This window comes from Caenorhabditis briggsae (assembly GCF_000004555.2).
Source record: "Caenorhabditis briggsae complete genome, chrII, whole genome shotgun sequence".
Lineage (NCBI taxonomy): Eukaryota > Metazoa > Nematoda > Chromadorea > Rhabditida > Rhabditidae > Caenorhabditis > Caenorhabditis briggsae.
Window position 1 is genome coordinate 8,225,785 of NC_013486.2, and position 24,691 is coordinate 8,250,475.

The window sequence follows — 24,691 nt, forward strand, 5'->3', positions numbered from 1 at the left end:
TTACTTTTTCAAAATCTTAGAAGGATGTAGGACTTCCTTTTATATAGAAAAAAAAATTTTCAAGAAAAGTCTAAATTTCTAACTCAGTGAAGTAATGTCTTTGAACTTCATAATAAAATCAATCATCTCTTGTTTTCTCATAGTTTGGATTTCTTTGGATTTGAGAATGTATTTTCTCAATTCACTTCCAATCATTGCAACTTTTCTACGAACTTCATCTCTTTTCATTTTCTTTAGATCTTCTTCTTCAACAGGTGTTGAATTTAAAGAAATATTTTGGAAACTTATTTCTTGAGTAATTTCTTCCATTTATAAATACAATAATTTTTATAAAGATTGTAAATCTCCGGATTCTTCGAATTTAAATAAATTACTTTTTCAAAAAATGCCTCCAACTTCAGTAGAAATCTATGATCCCAAGAAAAGGAATGAGATAATAAATTCATTTTTGAAGAATAGAAAAGAACATCGTCTCAAAAACTTAGAAGAGCGCAGCATTTAGAAAACGTAGAAGATCACCGTATAGAAGTATTCAAACCCATACTAGAATCAAATAAGAAACTACAGGAGGAAATTATTGATGAAAAGAATAAGATAGTTCAAACTCTTAATTCATTTAAAGGATCTCCTTCGGATTCACTTGTGAAATTTAAAGGAGTAACACAGCAACAACAAATTCTACCACCTCCTCATGCGTCAGCAAAGCTTCCTTGCGTAGCGCAAACTCCTACTAAACAAATCCAATCCACACCAAGTAAAACTTCGGAAATCAAAGTTAGTAGTCTAATTGCTACTTATTTACAAGATACTAGAGACAAAAGCACTGCAGGATATTCAATAAGATACTCTCCAGAAGGAGGACACAAATACACAATTGGAAATAAAGACATAATATTTGATGACAATACAATGGAAATCAATAACTCAGTTTACATTGCAACGAATGGTTTAATGGAATTACTAACTAAAAAATCTCCAGATCTCAATAAAATTAAGAATGACGATACTCAAAATTATCGAGAAATCTTACTTTGCTCAGACGCATTGTATCAGAAATTTGATAAAAGTAGTAAAAGATATAATGCTGATGCAAGTGATAAATGGAAATTCATTAAAGATAATTATTTTGTCGCGAAAGCTCAAGCTACTGAAAGTAGTGTTCCCAAGAGTCAAAGTAGTTCAACAACAACAGCTACAGGAAGTTCCCTTAATCAAACAATCATTTTGCCATCCAGCATTAATGCTCTTATGAATTCACTTCGTTTGAGTATTGGTTCTTATCAAGCTGGTAATAATGGAGAATATAATAAGATTCATTCCATATTAGATGAATTGCTTCGAAGAGGAAAAATAAAAAAGAAAGATCTTCCAAGTATTTATTTGGGTATTGGTTTTTAATTATTTAGATTTCTCACTTCTGAAGGAAGCTTGCTGACGCTGAATGATATTATTCTCTTTAGTTGTTCCTTTCTTTACATATGCTCTAGAAACATTTGGAAAGTCTTCAGAAACACTAACTCTTTTAAATTTATCACTAAGAAGTGTATCATCTATATCCAGATCATTGAGAAAATCTAGACATTCTCTATTTGTTAAAGTTTTCTTATTCTTTAGAGTAAGAGAAAGATCAATTGAAGGTACTTCTACTATTTGTTCCTTTTGTTTTTCATTATACTTCTTCCTAAGCTCATTGTGTTCATCTCTTTCTTTTTGATATTCTTTTTGTGTTTCTTTGAGTATCAATGATTTCTTTTTATTAGAAATTCCTAGACAATTGATTATAATACTCTTACATTCACTTTTACATTCTGATGTTAAATGTTTGGTAAAAGCATATTTATAACTGTATTTATCACTTTGAGATAGCTTGGATTCATCAATGGTTGCAATCATTTTTTCTAAAGCATCCAAGTAATTTTGAGCTGTTTCTTTAGTGTATTCATTTTTAGTATATTCCAATATTTCTGAGAAATCAAGGTTCTTATTACCATCAATCTTTTGAATATCATTCACAAAGGTTTGTAATTTTAACTGACTCATTTATATTTGTAAGAAAAGTAAATCTTTGATTTATATTTGTAAGAAAAAGTAAATCTTTGATTTATATATACAATTTTTTATGAACTAAAACTTCTTCATCACAATCAATTATAATCCATTAGTATCCATTAGTATCCATTAGTATCCAAAAGTATCTAAAAGTATCCATTAGTATTCATTATAATCTATTAAAGAAAAAAATTATAATATAAATACAAAAATGAGTAATAGAAAAATATATGATGCCTGGATTGATTACAAAAATAAAAATGTTTACGTCAAGAAAACTAAATTCTGTAGAGAAATCGGTTGTAGTGTAGATTATTTAAATAAGAATATTCGAAAATTCACAAACACTTCTAACAATTCTAACAATTCTTTAGGAAATCTAGAAAGTTATAAAATCGTGGATTCCGAAATCCAGAGGATTGTAAATAATAAGGATAGTAGAGGTAGATTTCAAAATATTGAATCCTCAAATACTATACAAAGAGAAGATCATCAAAGAAGTGAAAGAACAACAAATGAAGGATCTTCAAAATTAATAGATATTTCTAAAATGATTACAAAACGAACACCAGAAGAGCAAATTGCTTTCATTCAGAAAAGTATAAATCAAAAATAAATGAAAATCGAAGATTTCTAAAGAAGTAAAAATCGAAGATTTCCTAAAAGTGTTAGAAGACATAAAAATATTTCAAACACTTCCTGAATTTACCATTATCAATATCTGAAGTTTTATCAATACTCATAAAGTTATACTTCTTAGACCATACGTCCTTTGTAAATTCAAGAAATTCATCTTTCTTGATTTCACTTGCGTGATCCCTGTAGATGTAATCTAAATTCAACTTATCTTGTGGGAATATTATGAAGAAGTTAGCATTTTCTCTAATTGTATTCTTTGGAAGCTTTATATAATTTTGAGAAATGTAAAAACAATCCACTCCGGAGTGTCTTCCTCTAGTATAATATTGCTCTATTTTATTTTGTTTTCTAATAAAAGATCATCAAAAATTATTAAAGTCTTTTTATTGAGATCAATTGAGTTAGGATCTGGAATATCTTCTATTTTTTCTGAGAAATGAATATCAATGATTTTCTTTGGATTATCCTTTTCCTCAATTATAAAGTCTTGCTTTTCAAAACACCTCCTAATTTCCATTTTACTTAAACCTTCACTAAGTCCATTAATAAGTGCTTGATAACAAGGTTGAAATAAAGTACTAGAGAAAATATAAAGATTATTATAATCAAGGTATTCTTCTCCTTCACTAGGTGAATGCCTTGCGGATCCTTTACTATTAGGTGAATCCAAAAGCAAATTCATTAGCAAATTAGTTTTACCACATCCACTCTTTCCAATAATACAACCTCTCATACTTTGGGGGAGTAAAGGATTATTGTTACGAAGTGGATAATAATTTTTAACTGAATAATCTGCAAATTCTTCTTTTTCAGAAGTCATTTTCTCAAGATTTCACAGTATTTAAAGTATTTGAAAATTTTAAGATAAAATAAATTATTTAAATAAAGAGAATGACAAGTCTCTTCTTAAATTTATATCGAACAAATGAAAAGACATTTCAATTTCCACAAGATTTGAAAATTAGTAGTATTAGTATTGTTCGTATTGATGGAATTTTAGATACTTCTAATTTCAAAGTAAACAATTTCATTCATCTATCCTGTAATCTTATTTGTGATACCATCATTGATGAAAGACAGAGTAACATAATTTGCAAGTTTCCTTTAGGTTCTAATGGAGAAGTAAAATATGAACCAATAAACCTTATATATCATCGAAGTGTTAATAATTGTAATACTTTTTAATTAATTCTTCCTCAATATTGGTCTTAGTATCAAGGAGGATATGTTCATGAAAGATTACTTTATCATCTAAAAAGTTGAGATCAAAATCATCAAATTTCTTGAGATTCACAATTTCTTCGCTTCTAGGAAGTTTACTGTTTAAAGAACTAGAAATTATTCCCCCACTCGGTTCGTTCTTGTAATACCAAATCTTATCTCCAAGGGATCGTATTCTAATGGGTATTTGTCCTTGAGTAAGAGCTATACTTGTCTTGAATCCATCAAAATGCGATAAATCTATGAATTCAATTTCTTCATCTTCTAAAGATTTACAAAATGTCACTTCTACAACATCTGCGTTAGCGCTAGCAAAGTTTTCTTGAGAAATAAGTCTAACTCTTATTGCTGAATGATTTAGTTGTTTTTGAATGTATCTCCTAGGATTATCTCTTATTAGTGTTTCAAGGAGACTGGAGTGTTCATTAAATATATCACACATTACTTCAGTTGTATGTCTCAAAAGATTATTTGATTTGTTCTCAAGGTATTGAAATTCTCCAGCTGCTTGAAAATCTGAGTAAACTTGTCTTCTTGTTCTTTTAGATTTTCTATTTTCAAATTCTTTTAGTGCATAGCAAATTTAGTAATGTATTCATCATAACTTGGAAAAGTATCACAAGCTTCTCTTTGTTTTTCAAAGTCCTTGACTTCTAGATCTTTTGGTTGAACGAAATCGGAGATTTCTTTATCTTTAGACCTTAGGTAATCAGCATAACTTGGAAGCAGTAAACAATCATTTTTAATCTTTGAGTATTCTTCATAAGTAGGTAATGGAAAAGGTTTAGAAGTATCTTCTAAACTTTGATTCGATGATCTTTTGTCCCTTTTAGTAGTATTCAATAATCCTTGTCTTTCCATTTTTTCCTTCTTTCTCTTTTCAAACTCTAGATATTGCTTCATTTTTTCTTCTCTTCTCTTCTCAAGTTCTTTGCGATCAGCTTCGTATTTATCTCTTACTTCTTTGTCTTTTACCGTTTGGATTTCTCTTTGTCTTTTATAATATTCTTCTCTTTCTTTTTGATACAATCCTTCGGATCTAGGAGTCGAAGACTCTGCATATTTCTGAGGATTTGACAATCCTTGGGATCTAGAAATCTCTGATTTTGAACTCATTTCTTGAAGACTAGGAGTTGATGTTAGTGCTTGTTGTGTCAATCCTATGGATCTAGGATTTCCAAAGGTCTTCAATTCTGAAGGAAGTTTTTGAATTTCCTTGACTGCAAAACCTTCTTCACTAATTAAGAGATCAAGATTACAATCTCTCACAATTTTGGTTTTATTCAAACTCAGAGCAATTTGATTTTTACTATTTATCCACAGTCCATTATTCATGATTCCATCTAATTTTCCAATTGAAATACATTGACGATTCTGGGAAGTATTGACATCCCAAATCATAATTTCATTCTTCTTTATTGGACAAGAACCATCCTGATATTTACAATTACTTAAGTCGGAGAGAATATTAGATGGTCTACTTTGATTGAAGTGTGAATATACTTTAGTTTCAATGATGATACAATTCTCTTTGTAATATCTTTTTGGAGAGAAAAAACTAGTAAATCGATTTGGATAATCTACTTCAACTTTATTATTTGTACTCCAAAAACCAGAGGTTCTAGGATTCTTCGAATCTGACATTCCTTCTTTACCTTTCACTAAACTTCCATATTCACACTTCTTATTTACAATCCATTCTCTACATTCTGCAAGACTTATACTTCGATGATTTAACTCTTTTTCTACTAGATGCTCATATCCAGAAAAATCTGTATACATTGATACTTCACTAACTAATTTCTTACACAACTTAGCTTCACTTGAGTATTCGATAATGTTCGGTTTGAAGACTTCATAACTTACTACTTTTGATTTTTCATTCAATTGTCTATGGTAATTACATTTGTGTAATTTTGGTAATTTAAAGTATTGAACTGGAGCATCAGAAGAACATATAATACTTTTAGCACTTGCCAAAATATCATAATGAGTAAATGTTAAAAAGAAATAGAATTGTAATACTCGAGAGAGATTCATTTACTTCAGAAAATTTATTTTAAATAAATTAAAAATGCCGGAATCAAAAATATTAGAAGCTGTTGATAGAATTTTGATTTTTGATAGTCCAATTGTTCAGGATACTTCAATTCAAAAAGAAAATTTGATTAGTATATTTCCTTCTAGTGGATCTTCTTTAAATCAACATGGAGAAATTAATTTTATAATAGAAACTTGTGATCAATACCTCCTTCTTCATAAATCTTAGATCTACTTAGAAGCACAACTTACTAAATTAGACTCTAGTGCATTATCCGAAGCTGATGAAGTATCATTAACAAATAATGCTCCTATGTTTTTATTTGATAGAGCTACTTACTCTTTAGATGGTATGCAAGTTGAAAATGTCATTGATCCTGGAAGAGCTTCACTTATGAAAGGACTTTTGACCTACAGTTTAACAATGAATAAGCAGAATACTTTTGGTTGGATCCTTGAGACTAAGGATATTATGACATATAAAATTAATAAATATACTAAAAATAGAAAAGGCTTACTTACTTTCTGTATTCCTCTGTCACACATTTTTGGATTCTCGGAGTGTTACACTCGCATTATTTATGGGAGAAAGCACCAACTTTCATTATACAGATCTCCAGAAAACAAGAATTCTATTACTTCCAGTGATCCTACTAAATTTACAGCTAAGATAGTGATAAACAAGATGCAATGGATAATTCCTAAAATAATACCTTCCTTAGAAATGCAAAATAAACTTTTGAATTTCTTTGAAAGTAATAAATTAGTGCAAATGCCTTTTATATCTCGTCAATTTGAAAGTTATAATATTCCTAATGGTAATCGTGAATTTACTTGGAAACTTGGAACTAAATATGATAAAATAAAATATATTGTTCTCTCTTTTCAGACTGCAAGAGATAACAATTATCTCAATGCTGCTAAATTTGATAATTGTGGACTGGAAGAAATCTATGTTGAACTCACTCAGAAAGATATCCATATGAATGCTTAAAATTCGACTTTGATAAATTCAATGCAGTTCAACAATACAATTTTGCTAAATAATTTAGGAATAGTTATTATGAAAGTGTCAAAGATTACATATTTATGGAAGAAGATGTGTATTATTATTATTATCCACTTTTAGTATTTGATGTATCAAAACAGAATGATAGAATCATTGCATCTCGACCTGATGTTACAATAAAAGCCAGCTTCGCTAAAAACATTGCTCAAAGTACTAAATGTTACTGTCTGATTCTGTCAGAAAATATTGTAGAAATCAAGGATAATAGAGTTAAGGTTGTTAGTATTTAGGATTTTAAATCTGATTCGGGAATCCAAGAATTAAATTTATCTGGATATCCATACCACTTGACAAATATTTCTTTTACCATCTTACCGTTTTCCTTTCTTTTTCTTTTCCTCAGAACTTTTTCAACTTTATATTCCTCCTTGACATTATCATACAAGGTTAATTCTTCCTCATAAAACTTTCCTTTAATTTCTTCATCTGATCTTTGATTTCATACATTGTTGGATCAGTCTGCATCTTTTGTGGCCTCCTTTTACTTTTTGTGAAGATAGATTCCAAAGCATCTGCAGTTTCTTTGCCTGTTTTACTTTTAAGAGGAACAACCCATGCATACTTACTAAAACAATCAATGATGGTCAAGAGATACTTGAAATCATTATTCTCCGAGGCATAAGGAATCATTTCTACTAAGTCAGATTGCCATTGATCATCTATTCCACAAACGCAAACTCTTTGACTCTTGAAATTCTTACGTGCTGGCTTGTGTAAAGTGTAAACATCTTGCTGATTCAAGAATTCTTGAACTTCCTTGATTGGCAATTTTGTTTTTCTTTGCAATTCATTGATACCACAAAATCCTGTTTTTGGAGAGTAATAAGCTTTTTCTAAGAGATCTTTTGAATCCTTGGAATCCTTGATTCCTGAACCTCCTTTAATTGTTGATTTCATTGAAATTAACTTACACTTGGTTGTATTACAAACTTCACACTTTCCCTTCATCATTGATCTGTTGTTCCTTGTTATCATCGATTCAATGCCAAGTGTATTCGTCTTTATCTTGCACTTACAACAATATACATGATCAGACATTTATTATAATGAGAAAATTATGAAGATAAAATAATAATAACAATAATCATAACAATGCAAATCATTATTACAAGCACATTGATAGTATGATACCAGTATGATTATATTTTATAAATACCGGTAAAGCTATATTTTATAAATACCAGTATGGCTATATTTTATAAATACCAGTATGATTATATTTTATAAATTACTAACACAATGCAACAACTTTGTTAGTCTTTATTAGTAGGAATTTGTATATCCTTTAATTCCTTTTGTGTCTTCTTTCTTGCTCTTAGAGCTTCGAGAACCTGTTCTTTTTCATCTGTCTCATCACGTTGACGCTTACGAATATTACTACCAGTATTTTTACGATCATCTTTTACCTGAAAAAAGATCAATCACTTATGAAATAGTTAATTACTAAAGTACCTTTATTTTGTTATCGTAAACTTTTCGACGTTTATTGAGACGCTCCACTTCATTATTCTTATATTCTTGAGCTCTTTGAAGCTTTGTAATTAGAATATCAATCTGGAATAAAGAATAATTTAAAAAACTTAAAAATTTCAAAAGCAAACCTTTGATTGAAGACTTTTGATATATTCTTCCTCTCCTTTTCTACGATGATGTTCTTTCTCCTCTTGAACAGTCATTTCTTCTACATTTTTCGGAGCATGAAGAGGTGTAGTATTAGTCAACTGTGAAGAAGCCGTTGAAGAATCCTTCTTAGTCTCAACAACTGTAGTATCCACATCCATAGGAACAGATCCACTCATAGGAACAAGTCACTGAAATTAACACATAGAAATATGCAAAGAAAAGTTGAGTCGCAGAACGAAAAATTTTCACGTTGAAAGAGTGAAGATATTCTCTTCTCTTATAACCAAGAACAGGTGGCACCTTCGAGAAGGTTTAGAGTGTGACCACTCTTTCTTTTTCCTTTAGTTCTTTCCTTCACTAGGCACTTCAAGGAAGCTTGCTTTCGCTGAATGTCTTTCAGATCTTTTGGTGTGACGTACAAAGGTCATCAGCGTCCTCTTTCTCTTTGTGTGATCTTCTTTTCTCTTCCCCACTCTGACCGAGTATAGTCACACATTTGCCCCAGTTGAACTAGACACACGCGACGCAACACGCAAACGCGTTGGGCTAGAGTGAAAGGCAGAGACGCAGAGGAAAGCGAGAGACAGCCAACATCGCGTTCTTCCTTAATAATTTTGTCTAGTTATTAATTTTTCGGTTTTTTCTTAAATGGTTTTATTAAAATTTTTGATTTCAGAACGATGTCGAAGCAGTTAGTGGTTAATGGACGTACGATTTTGGTTGAGGAGCAAGATGTCGACGAAGTCTGTGCGATGTTTAAAGAAAACATCATTATCGACAGTGAGGAAGGTTGGAGGTATGCTTTATTTTAATCTTTTTAATGAATGCTAATAAGCTTTCTTAAAATAAAACTACGAGTTAACAAACACTTTTTATGAAATTTTTTTCAGGAAGAAATGGAAAAGTATTGTGCATCTACATTTATTGATAACGCCCGCCATTACTTAAGTCTGGCTCCTCCGGATCTAACTCAGTGTTCAGAGAAGATCTGGCTGGCAGCAGTTTTCGCCGTCAAGGAAGCTTTTCTTTCTAGCGGAGGTATGAATCTGAAGTCGCATAATTTTTGAAATATTAATCCGAATGTTTCAGCAATAGATTTGAAGTCACACAAGTCGCTGTCTTTTTTTGCGGATTTGCACTTCATCATTCTGGTCTACCGTGGAAGCGCTTTGATTATTTATCCGATTGTTGGGTAAAAGCGGAGAGGTGAGTTGTTTAATTTAATACATAATTGATTTATTATTATTATTTTCCTTTTTATTTGTTTTTGGTTAAAAATTTTATTCTTCTTTTTCTTTTTATATTAATTTTTTAGAATGCACGGAGACACCTACGGTCGTGGAAACTTCAGCCCGAGCGAATATTCAAGCGTAATCTCCGATGTACAGACCTTTGTAAACGAATTTTCGAAAATCGATCGCAAGAAACTTTGGTCTGAATTTAGTAAGTCGTTTCTGGCCGGAACCGATCCAGAGGTTCAGATCAAAAAGGAAAAACACATTGTCAAGCTTGGTGGTGTTAGATACAAATGTGATTTCTCTGCGTATGTTTAATGTATTGTATTTTTATACTTCTGAAAGGAAAAAGTTGAGTGATCTCCGAGTTGTTGAATAAAATTGGTGGTGGATTTTGTGCATTAAAATAGTCGAAAAGTGTCAAAATTCAAAAGTGGGCAAAATGGTCACTTCTACGTCCAGCCTAAAAAGTGACGTTTTTTTCAAAAATGACTGATTTTCGATGAGCTTAGACACTTTTTTGATTAAAAAATGAGTGTAAGAAGCATGAAATGGTGCAAAAAACGTCATTTGGGCAAAATGACCGTCCAGCGTCAACCATTTATATACTACTGGTGTTCTAATTTTCCAAGAGGCTCTTTGGGGTGATACAGGGATCGAAAATTGGGGTTTAATTCAATTAACAGGGTAGCGGAATCAGAAAATAGTGTGAGTTTTTTAGATTCGTTTGCTACTCCGTGAATAAAGCAAAAAAAAATTTGTTTTGCTACCTCCAATCGCCTCACTGTAGTTAGTTCTTACTGTATATGAAATTTTCAGATTTTTCATTTATCTCCAAAAACAGCTATTGACCCTCTATTCTCGTACATCCGCACGTGGGTTCAGGCGGGGTGGTCAGAAAGCGCGCCCCAGCTAACTCGTAGGCCAGCCAAAATTAATTAATTCAAAATGACACGTGGATTTCACGTGGTTTCTCTAATGTTTTTTTAACGATACAGAAGACTATGAATTCGTTTTTTCTTTCGGTGAATACTGATCCTTTTATGTTGCTGTTCCCCTTAAATTGCCCGAGGAAGGGCATGGCAATACATGAAGATTTATTCAGATTCAGGATATGTAACAAGAGAAACAACAATTATTATTAAACCGATGATCCATCCGACTTCTCATAAAACGATGATCCGTCCGACTTCTCATGGGGACAGCTCGTGTCGTTGTTGTCTTCGCAGTCGGATGCCGGTTTCTGGTTCATCTGAAAATAGAACGAATTATTGAATAACTTCTAATAAAGAATTGATAATTATGGAAGAACCTCAATGCATTTAATATCACCTAAGGACATGACATCCGAAATATATATGAAATAGTATTCCTACAAATTTTATCCAAATGTTATGTCAGGGTTATTACGGCTTCTACTGTACTGGAAGTACTGCACCATGTTAGCGTAGATCCGAACAGAACTACAAAGATTTAAGCAAACTGACAGTGAAAGAGAAGAGATTTAACGTCAAATTCAATTCAAAATTTTTGTTCAAATTGATTCCGCTTTCACAAGTAGTTCCAGCTAGTTTGCATGTGGTGAATGGATGCGCACAAACTTTTGGCTTCAATGTTCTCAAACAATGGGCAGATGACCAGGAAACTATGGGATCGCTGCCTAAGAAAACTAGCAAACTGGAGAAGGACACTAAGAAGCAAACGGCAGAAATTGAAAAGAAAGTAGTGGAAATTTCTAACGCCTTAAAGGATTTGGATGTGATGAAAAAGGTTTACACGAAGTTCGTTGATGGAAAGACTGTAGAGTCGCGGTCCTCTAGAGATAACCTATGCGTAACGGATATTTGCCTATTTCGTGACAAAGAAGCATGCCAATTAGTGAACAAAACTACGGTTGATTGCAATGGTTGTGCGGGGAGAGCTCACGCAGTATGTTGTGGTATATGGACTGAAGACGAGTACCTGATAACACTCGACCAAAGTGTAGTTGCCCAGTGCTGGAGCTGTGAGGGGCTCGGCGTCAGTGAAATCCTTCTTTTTTGTGAGCAACAAACGACCGATCTGAAAAATGTGCACAATCAGTTGACAGAATCATTAAAGTTCGTGACACAATATTTGTATGTAATTGCTTGCATTGATTTCAGAGATGTCATTGAAACTGCTGATTATCGTGCAAATTTTTGGAAAGGAAACGGAAGTCTCCGAAAAGAATCGGAGCACAGATGGAGAAGAAATGGAGCTGATATTAGTGCGATTTTTGGAAAGGAAACGGAAGTCTCCGAAAAGAATCGGAGCACAGATGGAGAAGAAATGGAGCTGATATTAGTGCGTTCAAGCAAGATTTCACTGGAAACCACATTGCCAAGCTCCTCAAAACAGAAGCCATCGACGACTACACCTCTATTTTTGCTCCATCTCCAAAATTAGATAGCATGAAAAGTTTCTTGAAACACTTGGGCAGTGTTCAGAAACTCTGTGTAGCAAGAGACTTAACTACTGATGAGATGATCGAATTGGATGTATCCATCGTAATTATTAATTTTCAAAATATTGAAATACTAAATTTTTTGCAGAATCTGTGTTGGGAGCATTTGCAAGTATTCGCAGGAGATATGAATATGACTCCAAAATGTCATATCTTATTGGACTTCATGCCCTATGCTCGTAGGTTCGGAACACTGGGTCGAATGAGTGAACAATCAATTGAATCGTTTCATGCCCTCTTCAATCGTCTTCAAGATCGATTCAAGACAGTGCGAAACGACGTGACTAGGTACACCCACTGTTTCCGAGTCCTATTGTTTTTCAATCATGTTTTTATGAATTCCTAATGTTTTTTCAATAAATTTTAATAAACTCACAGCTTACACACAGCTCACTCACATGTTTTATAATCCATCATCGAATTGATATCCTTCCTTCGCTTCAAGCTGACGGAGCGATGTCTCGAGCCTAGAAAATCAATAAATATTGGAACATTACATATTTCAGTTACTCACCTCAAAAAAACGTCGAAAATCGAGCTTTCTTCCATTCGCTCACTTGACTCATCATTGCACGAGGCCGTTGCTTGGACTGCTCATCTTAAAAATTAACTTGAAACTTTTTTCAACTAATTTTCACTGAAAAAAAGTGGAAAAAACGAGAAAAAACGAGAAAAAACGAGCGAAAACGAAAGAAAACATCGAAAAATATTGAAAAAAATATTCGTCTTCTCGGCCTAATGCATTAAAGTATGATTGTCAGTCAACGAACTCTCAGCAGCCAATTGAGAATTTTCGAAACAATTACTGGGGCGCGCTTTCTGACCACCTCGCCTGAACCCAATTGCATCCGTCATACCTCCAAATCCATTTATTAAATCTGTGTCAGTTTTTTATAATCTCTTCCCTAGTTTGTATTCAGGTATAGCTCAAATGAATTCCCAAAAAAAACATATTACGTCTGGAGCATACTTGTGGAAAAGATGGCCGGCCCGCGGGCCTGGCCGGGCCGGGCCGCTTTTTGAAAATTTCGAAATTTTAGAGCAAATCATCATTTTTCAAGATTGTTTTTCTTCTAAATAATTGAAAATCAACACTAGAGGCTGATTCTGTCAAAAAAAACTGTTTTGAGGTCGTAATTAGAAAAAAAGTTTCATCCTTGATTTAATAAAATTTGATTTTTTTGCTAAAAATTCAATTAAATTGACTTTTTCGGATGGTAGTATGCATTGGAGTAATATTTGTGCTATTACAAATATTTTGGCACATTTGAGAAGTAACATTTTCGAAAAGTTATTTTAGGCAGGCAGAGCGGGCCGGGGCCATCACCATGTATCGTCTGGAGTGCTGATCTAGTTTGTTTGGCATTTCTTCTTTCTAAAACCATAAAACAATGTGTCTGTCCATATGACCTCAACATTATATTTCCAACATCCAGCTGATCATCTGATTCCTTACAACTCTTCCACTTCATTTGGTAAAATTGATGATTCTGTGGATCTCAATTCTGTTCCCGGTTCATTGCACATCAGAATACCGCACTTTCAGGCTCTAAAATATTCATGAGTCTGCTTCAAAAAGGTGTTTGGGGGCGCTGACATCATTCCGGTCATCTCTTTCCGGTTTCTTTGGAAAAAACGAAATCAAGATAAGAAGATTTGAGTATTTGGAGGAGTTGATAAAAACGTCTCCAGAGGATACGTTCAAGGAATTAGGAACACGAAAACATGTCAATAATGGTAAACGGAAAATAAAACAATAACAAGACTTGGTTAACTGAAAATCTTGAAATGGAAGAATACATGGATTAACCCCATTTTAAAAGTTTCCATTTGTTCTGGTTCTGACACGAGGTAGATTCAAGTGATTACTCAACAAGAATACGTGATTTCCTCCGGAGACTAAAGGTAATCCTGTGTCTGTTTCCTGTGAAGAAGTGGATTACCGATAATGCGTCACGAGTTTAAAGAGATTTGAAAAACATGTACATGTGCATGAGTGATTGAGTAACTTGAAGAAAAAATAATATAAAATATGTTTCAAACAAGTGTAAGAAATCGCAGAAGCTTCCAGAAATATGGATGAATGGGGTCAGATTATGAACTATAGTCAGACCAAAAATGAGTATAGTTTGATTCACTTAATAAATCGAAGAATGAATAGATTGCCAGTAGAAACTTCTCTCGAAAATTTTAAATTTGAGAATTATGTCAGTTCTAAATGGTTTGCAAATTGCAATATTCTAATCAAACTTCTGAAAAATATTGACTACTTTTTTAGTTCAGATTTCTTTCATTGGCAAAGTTTTCCATACGTGGATGTTTGGAACGGAATTCGGAATTCTAAAAAGTTCAAGCAGTTTTGGAAATAAGCTATATCTCAAAGATGTATACAAAAATTTCCTAGTGGGTCTCGAGCGGAACTACTTTAAGTTTTTTGCGTTTTCGAAACCTGTTCGTTAAATTTCCCGTTTTTTTTGTGATGGAAAAAGGGGATTACGAAATTCCGAACTTTGGAACTCGGAATTTTCGACATCCTGAAAAATTCCGAAACGGCCATTCCGAACACCCCAGTTTCCATTCTGATTCTAATCTTGCCGCCCGCACTTGGATTCAAGCGAGGGAATCAGAAAGCGCGCCCCAGTAAATTTAGGAAAAGTTCTAAATTCGCTGCCGAATTTCGTTGGCTGAGTTTCACAGTTTTAAATGAAGAGCGAAAAAGCGCGCCTTGCAACCAGTTGATTTTGAAGAAATAGTTCATGATCTAGATCAAACCCGCGTCCACTTTAAAATTATTAAATTTCTTCTGGCCTACGAGTTTGCTGGGGCGCGCTTTCTGACCCCCTCGCTTGAACCCAAGTGCGCCCGGTCACATGAATTGTTTTTGGTAATTACTCCACCTTTCAATTTTTGATCTCTTTTTTTCAGACACCCATAAATATGTGTGAAACCAAAATTCATATCCATAACTCAATACATCGGTATTAAAAAATATCAAATTTCAGAAAAAAAAAATATATATATATGAGGGGAAGGGTAAAAGATAAGGACAGATCGAGAAGCATATGTGCAAGATGCTTGCAAAAAATAGAAAAATCCTGGAAGAGTCCAAAGTTTGCAAAAACACACATACATATATACATCGATTACAAATTCACTGGGTTGTAGACGTTAGGGATGGGAAAAGAGGAAAAAACAAGCAGATGAAGAAAAAGATGAGAAGATGACACGTGGATTTGGAAGAATGTACATTGAGTAGTAGCTTCAGAAGACCCTCTTACTTCTTCTTCATTCGTGGGCTGGCCATTGGGCTCACGCGTGGAGATGGACTCTTTCTTGGCTTTGGACTCTTTGGTCGTTGTCCGACGAAATTGGTCAAGGAGACCGAAATGAGACCTTGGAAGTCTTCTGAAAATTATAGGATTTGCTGAGAGGCAAAGGTTTCTAAGTATTCGAATTCTCACCTGCACTTGAACCGCCGTTATGTGGTCGTGGAGTATCAACAAAGACTTGTGGTGGCACGAGATTTGAGCTCATTTTCGTAGTTTTGTAGAGTTCTGAAAACAGAAAGAATTGTGGTTTTGAGCAGATGTACAAGTGAAGTGAGAGGTGGTTAAAGAGAATGAACGAGAAGAACCAAAATTATTCATGAGGTCCAGTTGACTAAAAGTGTCGAAATCCACGTAGGGATAAGGTGTGTATCCATGCTAAATCTAGAAGTCAACATCTCCGAAAAACAAGAAACTTATATTGAATTTCCGGTTGGCTTGTAGGCTAATTGATATTGCTCGTGACCGGAAATTTGATCCCATGAGCTCTAGAAGGAGATGTTTCGTTAATAGATTTTAGGTGGGCGCACTGGGGACAAAAGAGGGCAAAGGTTGGAAGAAAAAGTCACACAATGGACTCCCACTGAATAGGAAATGGAAAAAAAAAACGTCTGAATTTGTTGAAGAAAGCGGCGGAAGTGAGGAAGGAAATGAAAAACTGGAAGGTCTTTTACAATAGAAGTGAAATGAAATGGCAATGGAAAAAAAAGAGAACACCCAAAGAAGAAGAAGAAGATGAATTGAGCACATGGAAAAAAGTGCTCACCTCTCCCGATGAATAACAATTTGCCTTCTGCTCGGCCTCTTTAGAAGAAGGGCCAGAGAGAAATGGGGGCGGAGTCGGGGATATATCCTCTTTAGAGGCGGAGCCTGAGAGCGGCTAGAAAAGTTGGAGATTAATAGAGATGAAAAAGAAGAAGAAGAAGAGGAGAAGAACAAAAACAATGAATCAAATGAGGAAGAATAAGATATGACATCAAGCTAAGAACAAGTGCAAAAAAAAAATAGAACAATTGAAATTTAAGGGATTAGTGAAAAGAATCAGAGGGCATTTAGGATGTTTGGTGGGGGTCAAAAAGATCAGGACGAGAGGAAATTGGTTTCGAAAGATTTTTATTTTTTGGAAATTATGTCTAGACATTTTTTACTAATATATTTGTGCTCTAGAATACGATAAAATTACTAAAGGATGCCCTAAATGTGTTCACAGCAATCATAAACATATAATAGATCTTCGAGTGTGTAAAGGGATTTTGGAAGAGGCAGCTTTTTTTAGGATCCTTCTGGTTGATTGCTTACCAAAAACTTCCAAAATCTCCGAACAAAACTAAACCATTCAAAAGAAATCTCTCATCTCTGAACTTCCCAAAGGCATTTTCAACTCCAGTGATCTCCAGGAGACGATCAATCTCTGTTTTTATAAATAAATAATATTTTCGAAAAGATTATGTATAACTCACGTGCCCATTTTTTTCCTGAATAGTCACCGTCTAGAGAAAGAGAGGTCCTCTAAAATACGAAAACGAGGAGTGAAATGAAATTGCTTTTGAGAATAGAATGCGTTGTTGATTACCTTGGAAACCAATTCTCTCCGGGAACTTTTCAGCTGTCAAGTTTTTACTATTATTTTGATTTATGTGCTGAATACGAAAACTTTAAATGGAATGTCAAAGAGGCGTTTCAGAAGGTTGCTAGGTCACCAGGTGTCAAAAAAAGGGGAAAAAAACTAAAGAAAGTGTAGTTAAGGATTAGGTGTCAGGAGATCAAAAATCATGATTAGACATGGGCGCATTTGCTCCGCGTGTCTATGAAATCGCGACACTTCAAAACCAGTCATTTCGAAACCGGCCATCTCGAAACCATGGTAATACAGGCGAATGGATAAATTTCAGACAACAAAAACCAATATAGGGTTTTCAAATATGCTTTTTCTGATAGAACACATTCTGAAATACTAAAAAATCCAAAATTTAATGTGCTGAAAAGAAGAAAAATTCTTGAATTTTTTGATTTTCCAAATGTGCTTTATCAGAAAAGGCATATTCGATAACCCTAAAATGGTTTTTGTAGTCTAATATTCATCCATTCGCCTGTATTACCACGTTTCAAAATGAACGGTTTCGGAATGACTTGTTTCGAAGTGAAGCGGAGTCCATTGAGTGTCTTCGAAAACTGCGTATACCGTAATAACTGTATCAGAAGGGTCAGTTCTCCTACTGTTCGAAGGTAGAGGGCTCTTCTATAACAGGGGCACTTCTTTCAAAGGGTATTTTCTAATACAGATTTCACGGTATTTCGAATGATTGGACACTAAAATCACTATACCTTCTGATGTGTACTCTAGTCTTTAATGCGGTTATTATCCACTAATTTTTTTCTAGATCTGCAATTATAGAGCGAAGTTTGAATTTCTATGAAATATCAACCATATTTACAGTAATTATCTGGTTCGCGGCATTTGAACTTGGCTGAGTCTCAATTCTTCGATGTATAAACCTTTCAATGTACATTGATGACAAATTTCTTATTTCATTGAAAGCTTTGTTAGTCAAAATACTCTGAGGGTGGAAAGCTGATAAATCTGTTATAACATCTCGTTTACTGCTTAGATTCACAGTTAAGCTGTACCATTCAAACGAAAACGATGAGAAATTTGTTATTCAAGTCTTCTAGTGATACTCTCCAATTTGAAAATGAGTTCTAGGTTTAGATTTTTTTTTGAATTCGATAACCTGGTCATCAGCGAAAAATTTGAATTTATACCTAGAAATCTTATGAATGGAGTCCTACTGATTCTTGTGAACATGGTACGTGAGAGATCCCACTCGTGTTCATCTTGATATCTCCAGATGAATAATTGATTATAAAATACACTACGTAGCATAATCTTCTTCGGATGTCCCATATCTAATGTTCGCGTGATCAAAAGGTCCTCTTAGCCAAGAGAGCCCCTATCTTTTCCTCTGGTGCCGATCAGAGCACACCCTGCAAAAAAACAGAGGAGCCGTGTGAGTCAGGTGAAATATGTGCAATAAGAGCACAATGTGTTTTCGTTTATGATGTTTGATTAGGTAAAACACAGACCGGCAACTACAAACGAGTCTCCTATATTACTCATAATTCTAGATGACTATTCACCAGATTCAAAAGTGATTATGAAAAAAGGTTAGGGATTTAAAAATTAGTTCTAAATCATCGTTCGGATTATCTTGATCTGTTTGATATGGGAAAGAGATTCAATTGAGAAATGATCTGGGAGGGATTTCTGAGAAGGATTAAGGGTGGTAAATAAATGAACAGAAAATGAGCACAATGGATGTCTGAGAAGAAAGATATGAGTGGATTTTTGGAAGTTGAGAAATATTCTTTGAATGTCGTGGGTGGTTGAAAAGGGATTATTGAAAGGTGACTAAAATTTCATTGTATTGAAAAGTGTAGAAAAATATGTAAATTCACAGGAATAAAAAGTCAAAAAAGTTCGAGAAACCTCGGAAATTCGCTCCAAAAAGCGAGAAAATCTCCGTTTTCGTCAATTTCTAGAAGGTTCTGGAATTATTATTCGAATTACCGCCAAAACTGAAAGTTGCCCGTTTTAAATTTCTCGGACTTTTCTAGAGGCCTTGAGTTTTCCGTTCCCGCGATAATTCAAAAAAATTCGGAAAATGTAAATTATAGGCCTCTTCGGAAAAGTGCGTTCGAATTGAAAAATAGAGAGTAATGGGAAAAAATTGTTGGTCGGAGTAACTCTGTCTCAACGATTCTGGCAAAAAAAAACCTTTCCCATAATAGCTTATTCAATTGAATTAGGGATATAATCTTTGCCAACCAATATCCGTAAATATACATTTAGCCCACTCAAATCTATTGCATATATTCCAAACATCAAAATATCTCAAATCAGTTTCAGTCGAAGATCTTATCCCCGACAGTTGTGCAAGTTCCGGTAGAAGACGTGTAACTTTGGAACAAGGAATTAACATTCTAAATGCAAAGATCAAACATTTTTTCAATCTTGCTGAAATGATTTCATAAATGTTTTTATTCTCTCATAAAATGTTCCAGCTTGTTGAATGTGACAAATCCTTGTATCCGGATGAACCACCTTCAAATTTTTGAGATTGTGCATAGAAAATCAAAAGTTATCCGATAATCCATCAGAGCTTTTTTATTATTATAAATGACAGCCGATGTTGGTATTAAGGGATAAGAGTCAGAAAAAATTTGATAATGGAAATTGTGAGAAAATGATAACGTTGGCTGGGGGATTGTTCTCATACAGTATAAAGATGTCTGTAATAACATTGCGTGTTCGTAGGTAGCCCATGGGAATTTTTAGTCATAGAACGGAGAAAGTTTTGGAAATTAAAATAGCGATACAGGTTCTCACGGAAGTTGTTGAGTCTGGTATTCAAGGGAATGAGCAATCTGAAGTCAAAGGCTGCTATGCAAAAACTGGAGCTGTGGAAGACGATTTCCGGCCACGACTGAACTACCGTAGTAAGTAAATATTTTTTACTTTCACATCTTTCCTCGATTTTCGTTCGACACTCTTCCAGAGCTCCAATTTTTTGTACCAGAATAAAACTTCAAATATTTGCAGTTTGCCATGCAATATTCAGAATAGAGAGCATAGTTTCTGGGCCTAAAATCCAGAGTTACTAAATGTTTGCTACAATTTATTCGGTCAAGACCAATTCATTACGTCACAAATTGAATACAACTCTGTCACATTTTGGAGTACAATTGAGTTTCCGAAATAAAAACGTGTCAGTAATTGTCATCACGATGTCTGGATGTGTGCAGGAGTTTTTTGTGATGTTTTGCAAAAATATTAGTGGTCCGCAAAAATTCAACTTCCACATTCACCGATTCATTTCACTGATTTGGGAACGAACTGCTTTTGAATTCAATATGATTAAAAAAATAACCTGAATATTCAAAACGTTACTTCCTTACTTCCGGCTTTTTTTTTCAATAGGTTGTTTTGAGGCAACAGGTGTATGTATCAGCTTCCGGTTCAAAATGAATCCAAAAGAATCCCTTTTCAAAAAATAAACTGCTTCTTCCATTTATGTTTATGTTATTCCCTTTTACCAAAACAATTTTTATGGCGAATACAACAACACAAAGAATTTACTGTTAATCGAAAGGAAGAAGCAATGGAAGATTACATCTTGTGTCCATCAACTGGTTCGTTGTCAGGTCATCTCACTTTTTCTTCCCTTTTCAACTGATTTCCATCTGACGAATCGGTCAATATGAATAATCGAAACGAGTCTTTCTGAGAGTGAAAATGGTCACCTGTGTGGTGACCATTTAAAAATCAAATATGTAGATCAAATGTGGGATAACATTCAAAAACTGGTACAGGGTTCTTCAGAAGATGTGTTCAAAAGATAACAATAGTTCCTCTGGCACCGTGCCAAGTTATCAGTCATCCATGGATCAAGTTGATGAGAGAAAGCGATGTGATCTTTGATAGAGAATTCCAGACGTTCTTTATACTGGATGATCCAAAATCCAGTGTTAGATGAAAAATTGTGAAATATTGAAAAATGAAATATTCATCTGGATGTTGGCCTGTCTCGTTTATCATTCTGTTTTGTCAGCAATTGGGATGAATCTGAAAGTGAGAGTGGTGGTTCATAACTAACCACTAGTTAGGCAGTGGATTTCAACAGCAAATGGGATGAAATATGATTGGAGAAGGGTTGGAACAAAAATTCTGTTTGCATAATTTTTTGTCAAAATGCTTGAGAAAAACGACAAATTTTGAAGGCAAAATTAATTAATTTCGTTCAAAAAGATCTTCCGAATTGTCTCTAAATTGGCTTATTTATAGAATCGAGTATGGGCATTTACCTAATGATAGTGGCTACCTTTGAATCAATATATCTTGGTTCTTGTAAAAGATATCGAAAAACTTTTGAGAGCTGAACTTGTCTTAAGAATCAGCAACTTTTAATTAGTTGACCACTTTTTGATAACTCAAATAAAAAAAAGAGATAATTAGGGTCAAAGGGAGGATCTTTTTAAGCAGATTCCAAAAGTGAAAAGTCAATAGTTATTTAAACGTGATGAAAAACCTTTTTTGTGGATGAAAAAAAATTGTTCAAACAACTTGAATTCTCCACCGACAAATCTACGTGAATTGGTATATTGACCTCAGGAGGATTACTATAAACGAAGAGGGAAGTGGAAAAACAAATCAGTTCTCTCTTCTCTAGACTGACTCCAGAGGAGGTGACCCGGGGGAGGGCACCAGATCCTTGGATCCTTGAGTCTTTGGATCTTTGGATCCTTGAATCCTTGGCTCTTTCTGGGTCATGACCTAGATTTCAATTTCTGGGTCATGACCTAGATTTCAATTTCTGGGTCAAAACCTAGATTTCAGTTCTGTGTCATGACCAAGTTTCAATTTCTAGGTCATGACCTAGATTTGAATTTCTGGGTCATGACCTAGATTTGAATTTCTGGGTCATGACCTAGATTTCAATTTCTGGGTCGTGACCTAGATTTCAGTCTCTGGGTCAAAACCTAGATTTCATTTCTGTGTCATGACCAAGTTTAAATTTCTGGGTCATGACCTAGATTTCAATTTCTGGGTCATGACCTAGATTTCATTTCTTTGTCGTGACCAATATTACAGTTTCTGGGTTCTGGGTTTTCTAGTACCAGGGCAAGGACCCAAGGGCTCAAGGATCCAAGGATCTGGGACCCTCCCCCGGGTCTCCTTCTCTGGAGTCTAGAGAAGGGAGAACTGATTTGTTTTTCCACTTCTCTCTTCGTTTATAATAATCCTCCTGAGGTCAATATACCAATTCACGTAGATTTGCCGGTGGAGAAATTAATTTGTTTGAACAATTTTTTTCATTCAAAAGGTTGTTCATCATGTTTAAATAACTATTGACTTTTCACTTTTAAAATCTGTGAAACTCATTAAAAAGATCCTCCCTTTGACCCTAATTATCTTGTTTTTTATTTTAGTTATCAAAACGTGGCGAATTAATGAAATGTTTCTGGTTTTAAGACAATCATTTCTGCTCTTAAAGGTTTTTTGATATTTTTTACAAGAACCAAGATATATCGACTCAGTAACCACTATTAAAAATTCTTAAAAACGTATTAAAAACTCGGTAGCCACTATTATTACTGTATTAAAAAAACTATGTATTAAAAAATTTTACGTATTAAAAAATTAGTTTTTATAGTTCTATCCATCATAACTTTGTGAAATGTTCAAAATGTAATCCCAAAGTTTATCTGTTCATCCAATCAACTCACTTTCTCTCAATGTCTCAAACCATCTTCCGTCAACAAATCAAACAAAAAACCTCTTCCTTTTTTTCTCTTTATGCAACAAGTTTAGACATCTCCTTTATCTGAACTGATATCCTCTCTCTTTCACTTGTCATACTACACCTATTGTGTAATAAAATGATACTAGTTGTCTGAAAATGACCATTTCTCTCCCCCACAGTCACTTGTCTTTATTCCGAATCCCAAAGTGTCTTTTTCAGTTTTCTCCTCGTTTCAAAATGTCCACTTTCTCGATGTCATTTTCTTTTTCTATTTTTCTATTATTGATTATGGTAGAAGTTGCTGATAACCTGGTTGCTTATGACCGGAGGAATGAGTTTTTGAATATTCCTGAAAATGAAATCCACGTTATCACAGAAGCTATCGATAATTATAAGCCAAAGTTGAGTGTTCAATTCATCGATTTTCAGCATGTGAAAAGAAGAAAGTGAGTTTTGAGAGATTAAGTTGGAAGTTTAGTCAAATATTTCAGAGCAACTGTAACAAAGGATGGAAAAGTGAGAATTTTGACAAATGTAAAGCATCAGCAGAAAGCGAAAATTGAAAATGTCAAAGTGGATTCTGAAGTTATTCAGGTAAGGAGGGGTTTGGGATTTCTGAAATTGATTTTTCATAAAGAACTTTCATAAAGTGGGAATGAGCCAGAATTTATAATAAGATGTACGAGAGATTTGATGTATTTGACAAAACGTTCAGAGTTATCAATCTTCTCCGTTGCAGTAATAATTCATGAACTACTTAACAAGTGTCCAAACCCTATTGTCAGAAATCGTGCTCCAGGTAACTTTTAGGTCTGACGCTATTTTGTGGTTAGCGTCGTACGTTGGATACTCAGCCAACGAAGTTTGATAATTTTTGTAGCGAAATCTCCCATTCACTGTAGCGCTATTTCGAACAAGGCTTTTGGACGGTTGTGCTACTCCCTTTCCTCTTTATCATATTTTTTCCAGCTCCGCTTCGGTGGTGGCTCAAAGGCTCACTATCCGTATAACCGCGTTGTGGATTGGAGACGACGAAACGAACAAACATTAGAAGAATCACATGAGGAGACAACCACACCTACAAAACCATCACTTCCTCCAGTGACTCCAAAATCTTGGGCGAAAACAACGACGACTACATTGGCACCGTACTCGGCCGAGCCGGCACTGATTCTGCCGTCTCGATTTCATCGAAAGAAAGAAGACGTGGTGATTGTTTTCAAGAAAAAGCAGAAGGCATAAATGAGAGTTTTGTATTCTAATTCTCCGTTGTACACAAATCTTGTTATCAATTAATTTATTTTTTTGTTCTTCACAATGTCTGATCACATATAAAATTTTTGTTGTCTGGAAACGAATCACCGAATTTATTTATGAATCTTCAAGAGAGAGGGAGAGAAAGAGAATTTGTGGGGGGTTTTGTGGTTTTTTAATAAGCGAACGGAATTCTACAAAACCACATAGAATTCAGAATAAGGAGGAGGGATTGGGCAAATGTGAAAATATATTAAAACTTATTTTAAAGACATAAATTTTGTTTTGCCCTAAAACACCGAAACATGGAAGAATAAGAAAAAGAAAGGGAGAAATGATGATGATTTTGATGATGATGAGCAGGAAATAGGCACGAGTCAATTCACTATATACACGATATAAAGCCAGCTACGCGGGAGAGAAACAGTGGGAATTCATGAAAAAAGAGG

The 24,691-nt window shown here is 34.1% G+C and overlaps 7 protein-coding genes across 7 annotated transcripts; 2 read left to right on the top strand and 5 right to left on the bottom strand.

The window, feature by feature from the left end:
- Positions 1 to 78: 78 nt before the first annotated feature.
- Positions 79 to 228, bottom strand: CBG25580 (the record flags this gene model as incomplete). Its single annotated transcript, XM_045242354.1, has 1 exon — positions 79 to 228. One exon carries the CDS (start codon positions 226 to 228, stop codon positions 79 to 81), a length of 150 nt encoding a protein of 49 aa, XP_045098119.1.
- Positions 229 to 1,398: 1,170 nt separating this feature from the next.
- On the bottom strand, positions 1,399 to 2,040 carry CBG25581 (the record flags this gene model as incomplete). The annotated part of the gene is made up of 1 exon (XM_045242355.1): positions 1,399 to 2,040. One exon carries the CDS (start codon positions 2,038 to 2,040, stop codon positions 1,399 to 1,401), a length of 642 nt encoding a protein of 213 aa, XP_045098120.1.
- Positions 2,041 to 2,717: 677 nt separating this feature from the next.
- Positions 2,718 to 5,691, bottom strand: CBG02913 (the record flags this gene model as incomplete). The annotated part of the gene is made up of 3 exons (XM_045242356.1): positions 2,718 to 2,951; positions 4,415 to 4,434; positions 4,713 to 5,691. 3 exons carry the CDS (start codon positions 5,689 to 5,691, stop codon positions 2,718 to 2,720), a joined length of 1,233 nt encoding a protein of 410 aa, XP_045092168.1.
- A 2,580-nt stretch (positions 5,692 to 8,271) lies between these two features.
- CBG02912 lies at positions 8,272 to 8,817 on the bottom strand (the record flags this gene model as incomplete). Its single annotated transcript, XM_002631084.1, has 3 exons — positions 8,272 to 8,424; positions 8,471 to 8,572; positions 8,620 to 8,817. The coding sequence occupies 3 exons, from the start codon at positions 8,815 to 8,817 to the stop codon at positions 8,272 to 8,274; spliced, it is 453 nt and encodes a 150-aa protein (XP_002631130.1).
- A 504-nt stretch (positions 8,818 to 9,321) lies between these two features.
- Positions 9,322 to 12,707, top strand: CBG02910 (the record flags this gene model as incomplete). Its single annotated transcript, XM_045242357.1, has 5 exons — positions 9,322 to 9,437; positions 9,731 to 9,847; positions 9,957 to 10,084; positions 11,444 to 12,201; positions 12,450 to 12,707. The coding sequence occupies 5 exons, from the start codon at positions 9,322 to 9,324 to the stop codon at positions 12,705 to 12,707; spliced, it is 1,377 nt and encodes a 458-aa protein (XP_045092169.1).
- Positions 12,708 to 15,635: 2,928 nt separating this feature from the next.
- CBG02909 lies at positions 15,636 to 18,493 on the bottom strand (the record flags this gene model as incomplete). Its single annotated transcript, XM_045242358.1, has 4 exons — positions 15,636 to 15,766; positions 15,881 to 15,915; positions 16,297 to 16,480; positions 18,451 to 18,493. The coding sequence occupies 4 exons, from the start codon at positions 18,491 to 18,493 to the stop codon at positions 15,636 to 15,638; spliced, it is 393 nt and encodes a 130-aa protein (XP_045092170.1).
- A 4,783-nt stretch (positions 18,494 to 23,276) lies between these two features.
- On the top strand, positions 23,277 to 24,230 carry CBG02908 (the record flags this gene model as incomplete). Its single annotated transcript, XM_002631081.2, has 3 exons — positions 23,277 to 23,434; positions 23,480 to 23,582; positions 23,958 to 24,230. The coding sequence occupies 3 exons, from the start codon at positions 23,277 to 23,279 to the stop codon at positions 24,228 to 24,230; spliced, it is 534 nt and encodes a 177-aa protein (XP_002631127.2).
- Between the last annotated feature and the right edge of the window lie 461 nt (positions 24,231 to 24,691).